We start from the raw sequence: 5844 nt of genomic DNA, 5'->3' as shown, positions 1-5844 counted from the left end.
TATCATCCCTATTCACTGTCCAACTCTCCGATGCATAGCACATAATTTTAAAGACTATAGTCTGGTTAGAACAAATTAATTTTTACAAGCACTAGCTGTATACATATAATTCTGAGTACTTCCTGCTGAAAACCCACCTTACCTTGTTGCTGTTATATGCTGTCAAGTCACTTGTGACTCATAGCGACCCTACGTACAAGAGCTCTAAACCCTGCTCTATCCTGTGCCAACCCTATTGACTCTGAAAGTCCTACCTCCATTGCCCCAGAGACTGAATCAATCCATCTCATTGAGGGTCTTCCTCTCCTGCGCTGACTCTCCACCTTCCCAAGCATGATGTGCCTCTAAGGACCGGACCCTCCTTGTTACATGTTCAAAGTATGTCTGACAAAGCTTCAGAATCCTTGCCTCCAAGGAGCAGCCTAATTTCATCATCTCCAGGATGAACCTGTTTGTTTTCCTAGCAGTCCATGGTATATTCAACATTCTTCTCCAGCATCACAACTCAAAGGCATCAACTCTCTGTCATCTCTATTCGTTGTCCAGCTTTCTGATGCATAGCGAGCAATTGTGAAGCCTTGGTCTGGATCAGGTGAACCCTAGTCTCCAGATTGACCTTGTTACTCTTCAGTATCTTATTTCCCTTAATCTTCCTTCACCTTCTATCCTATTTGACAAGATAATATAAGCAAGAGGCAGCAGAACAATGCATTTCCATTTTCATCATTTTAAAGATAATTCAGATCTTAACCTCTACCACTGATAGCATTGGAAAATGTCATTGACTTAGTGGTTTGTGTTTTAAAAATGAGAATTTTTCTAAGGTTTATAGAAAATCTAAATTTTAATTTTTAATCAGCAATTATTTTTTATTTTTTTGATAAGCTGAATTGATTTTGAACGTTAATATAACTGTTTGGACTGATTTCTTTTTCAAAATCATGTAATCACACATTTCACAATGTCATATAATAATTGTAAAGACATAAAAATGAGTTTTTATTCATTTTCCCATTGAAGTCGTTCTATTCTATGACTATTCTCCTTTGCATTTAAAATTTCAATCTCATTTTTATAGCCCTTTAAAAAAATTGACTACATTTTGATTGTTACTTTTATTATGTATTACAAAGACTTCTTAAATTGTTGTTGTTGTTATGTGCCGTCAAGTAGCTTGTGACTTACAACGACCTTATGTACAATAGCCCTGAAACTTGCTCTATCCTGTACCAGTCTCATTGTCTCTGACATACCTACCCATATTGTTCCAGACACTGAATCAGTCCATCTCTTCAAGGGTCTTCCTTTCCTGTGCTGTCCCTTCCTCCATGCTTCCAAGTATGTCGTCCCTCTCCTAGGGGCTGGTCCCTCCTTGCAGCATGCCCAAAGTGCGTCACAGATAAAGCCTCCTTGCCTCCAAGAAGCAAGTGGGTTTCACACTCTCCAGGATGAACCTGTTTGTTCTCCTGGCAGTGCATCGTTGTTGCTGTTAAGTGCCATTGAGTCGTAGGCAACTCATAGCAACCATATGAACAAAAGACCTGAACACTTGTGTAACTTTGTTTCTCCAAGTTCATAGGGTTTTTGGAGGCAAGCTATTTCAGAAGTGGATGTCACTCCTGCTTCCAAGCTTGTTTTAATTAGGGAGCTCCAGCAAACACTGTCCACCATGGGTCACCAATATCACATTTGGCACGTCAGTGTCACAGTATTCAGCTTCATAGCAACCACGAGTTACCTCTGTACAGCAAATCAACAGACCTGTGCTATCCCGCTTAGAAGAATGTTTGACCAAAAACAATTAAAAACAGGCCTGAGGGACCCAGGTTAAAATTACCCAGCTTTGGCTTGGCAGTGCATTAGAGGTAGCATTTGTAGAACATGCTAATTTTGGAGTAATTTTATAAAGAATTTGATAATGTTCTAGATTAAAATGAACATTTTTATTTTAGTCTGTTTTATGCCACAAGTCTAGCATTTTAAAAAATATATAACATCTACATTTTATGTAACAACATGTTATTATGGTTCGTTGTATAGCCTTTTGCTTTGCATCTATTTCTTAAACATAACCAAACATGGGCACACATAGCCATTTTTATTCATACATCACAATGTAAAATTCATTTTCATTGAAAGTAGCAAACTTATTGGATGAAGTGTGAATAATGAAAAAAGGGGACTAGTGCAATGTACAGTATGTACGGAGTATGTCTTATTTTGTGAACTGAAAGGTAGTTGAACATTCCTTTTTGGTGTGAGCTGCACTCTTAGTAAAAGTGATTGACACTGAATATTTAAATAGAAGAGGAAAAATACTACTCCTTCCTCTGTTAGACTAGGTAGATGGATGGATGGATGGATGGATGGATGGATGGATAGACAGACAGACACACACACACTGAATGCAGATCTTTTCAGTGTGGAAGTCAGTCTTGCTTAATGATAGCACACAAGTGAAAGGCTAGAAGGTTACATTAACTGAGTAGTTTTATATACAAGGAAACCAAAATTGTATAATTATATAGTACCTTTAAAATTCTTAAAATACAAATATAATGGTAAATGCAGATACAGAGTGTGATGAAAGAGTCGACTGAATGGGCAAAAAATTATCTGAATTGGCTAACACCGCACATACCATGAGGACGATAAAATTGGTGTGTCATGAGCCTGCTCTATTAGCAAAGCCTTCAACCTATTTTCTCTCTCTGTGAAAATGAGCTCCTCAGTGGATATTATCCTCAAAGAAGTGAATTTAAATCAAAAGAAAACCTTTTATAAATGGGCAAATTTAAAAATTCATTGATCCTTTATAGAAGGGAAGTATGTAGGGAAACATTTTCTAAGAAATGGAGTAATATTTTTCAAAGATACCATTTTTAAAGTGTTATCTTAGAAATATGAAATTCAAGGATCAGTTAGTTATAGTTTTTCTTTCATTCAAAGCATGGCCAAAATAACATTGAATCTACCCTGTAGTATTTCCTTAGTTTGTGATATTAATGTATATAAAAGTTTCATAAGGACATAGAATTTCTGGGGTTTCTCCTTAATTTTTTAAAATGTAATATATCATAAAATAAATGCTTGCTAATTATTGCAAAGAATAAAAGGTTATGAATCAGTTTTTTCTAAAATCTGTGTAATAATTTTTGTTAACTGGAGATTAAGTAGTTATCCTTGTATTTGCCAGTTAACAACAAAGCCACCATTTATAGCTTATCCCAGAAGATAAATATGGGTAAATATAAAATAATATACATAAACTCTTTTAATAAGTTAGCATTTTGTCTTTGAAATATAAGGCAGTAGAAACTTACTGTTCTCACATACAAATATAATTAATCATAAATACTATTGGCATTATAGTCCTCAGTGTTTTCTGTTATATCATTTTGTTTTGTTTTGTTTTGTTTTGTTTTTTAAGAGTATCAAGCTTTATTGATCTTTAACTCAGTCCTCCTTCTGCTTCCCCAGGAGATGGGCTGGCTGAGGCAATGAATTTGTTGTTTTGTTTTGTGGGGTTTTTTTTTACTTATTATCTGCACTACATAATGAATGTATTAGAGTCATAATATATTTGTCACATAAACTTTAAATAGAAAACTCATGAAGCATTTAAGTTAGAGACATTTATAAGCAAATCTTCTATCCCAAAAGGAGATGAAAAACCTATGTTAAGTTTAAATTTTTCTTCTATTGTATGGTGTTTTTCCTTTATATATATATATATATATATATATATATATATATATATATGTATTTATTTTTTTAAAGAAATCTGGTTAGGGTTAAACTTCCAAGTAATTTCCTTCATTAGTTTGAGAAACTAAGTTGAATTTTCAAACATCTAGTACAAAACCATGCTCCTATGCACATTCAAATGGTAGGGATAAATTGTGTATTTCAATTTAGAAGAATTCACCTTAGAATAAAATAGTATGTTTACAAAAAAAAGGAAAAATGAAAGATTCCCCCTTCATTAAATTTGCATCTTTTAATATGATTTAAAGTGGAAACTTTCTTTTATATGGTATCCTGTTCAGCCATTTACTGTTTTGCTCTAGAATTACTTGGTAAACTGCCAATTAAGCATTCACGTGAATGTTATCTGTATTTCTTGTGTATCAAATTTCATGGCACCATTTATATTTATACAAAGGGGGAAATAGTCTTCCAGTTCAGGTGATTTCCACAATTAAAATAATCAACATTTAAAGAAATATTAAGCTCATATAATTTAACTAGGTCTATAATTTTCCCAATTGTAATTGAGTTGTTATTATATATCATGTCAACAGCTATGGTTTTTTTGTTTTCTGTTTACAATGCTCTTTGGTTTCTTTTGTTGACTATTGACTGCCCTCTAGTGGATTAAGCTGTCTTTTTACTATAACCTCAGTCCCCCAAACATAAAGGAAGAGCAATTATATACATGGAAGTGATAAAATATTCTTTCATATTTCAATGATCTTGTTTTACACTGGCTCTTGTGTTACATACTAGTTTTATCATTTCCTTGAAGCATTTTGGTGCTATTTTAAAGTAAGTAGAATATATTAAAAATATATTTATCGGGTATGTATTTACCTGTAAGAATGCAATATAAAAATAGAGCAGATCTTGATAACAGCTTGCTCCTTTCGTATATTCCACTTTTAACATATCTCTTGGTCACATACCTTCTAATTATCGCTGCTGTTGTTGTTGTTGTGTACCACAGAGTAGGAATCTAATAGCAGACCCTCCAGTGGGTTTTCTGAGGCAGGGAGATTTCCTATCCTTCTCCCACGCTACTTATCTCTAAGATATTTTTATTATTTGCATACGCTACACCTGTGGTGGCCTTCACACTTATGTTCTATATGTAACTAAGATGTTTTTGTTATTTATTGTTTGTAGATGTTATAACTATGGTGGCCTTCCCACTTACGTTCTACTTAAGTGTAAGATGTTTTTATTATTCTTGTTTGCAGATGCTACAACTGTGGTGGCCTTGATCATCATGCTAAGGAATGTAGTCTACCTCCTCAGCCAAAGAAGTGCCATTACTGTCAGAGCATCTCACACATGGTGGCAAATTGCCCGCATAAAACTGTTGCACAGCCACCCACCAGTTCTCAGGGAAGACAGGAAGCCGAATCCCAGCCATGCACTCCAGCTCTCCCTAGAGAAGTGGGAGGAGGGCATGGCTATCCAGCACCACCATTTCCTCAGGAGGCCAGGTCAGAGGTCTCAGAACGCTTGGGCAGGTCACCTACAGAAGCTTCCTCCACAAAGTCATCTACAGTGCCAGAAGAACAAAGCAAAAAGGGGCCTTCAGTTCAAAAACGGAAAAAGACTTAACACTTTTTAAGATAGTGTTTTCTTTACCCATTTGCGAAGTCTACCTCATGCACGTACAGGGGAGCAGTATTTCACAAACCACATCTGTCCTGGGATTTTTAACTACTGTTGAGGAACTGTGAATTTTTTAAAAAACAGACAAATCACTCTAAGAAAATGACCTTTGAGTAAGGTGTTGCGTTTTATGTTATTCAGAGAATAAGATATAATGTATATCTATCTATATCCTTATGTATGAGAGGGAGAGAGCCTGAGAATGTGTGTGTTTGTCTGTGGGTTTTATATATAGGAACATATATAAAGAATAATTGTCTTTATATATGTGTATAAGAGATGTAAGCACACACCCTCCCTCACGTAATTGGATATCTCCAAGAATTGAAAATCATTGTGAAGTATTTGAGATGGTTTTGAAAATAACCCCTGAAGTTCTTTATAAAATATCACATCTTTTCTATGACATAAAAATAATAATAAAAAAAAATTAGTTACCTT

The 5844-nt window shown here is 34.7% G+C and overlaps 1 protein-coding gene across 1 annotated transcript in view; it reads left to right on the top strand.

Moving 5' to 3' along the window:
* The window catches only part of LOC102873031 (protein lin-28 homolog B-like), a 168408-nt gene extending 162993 nt beyond the window's left edge, over positions 1 to 5415 (top strand). The window contains exon 4 of the mRNA XM_006881185.1: positions 4980 to 5415. Coding sequence (XP_006881247.1) covers positions 4980 to 5349 — 370 coding nt within the window. The 3' untranslated portion in view covers positions 5350 to 5415. The remainder of the gene's footprint in view (positions 1 to 4979) is intronic.
* The last annotated feature ends 429 nt before the right edge of the window (positions 5416 to 5844 follow it).

This window comes from Elephantulus edwardii, unplaced genomic scaffold, assembly GCF_000299155.1.
Source record: "Elephantulus edwardii isolate Elephantulus edwardi_28Jun2011 unplaced genomic scaffold, EleEdw1.0 scaffold00013, whole genome shotgun sequence".
Taxonomy (NCBI): domain Eukaryota; kingdom Metazoa; phylum Chordata; class Mammalia; order Macroscelidea; family Macroscelididae; genus Elephantulus; species Elephantulus edwardii.
This window is presented reverse-complemented; position numbering and strand designations above follow the sequence as displayed.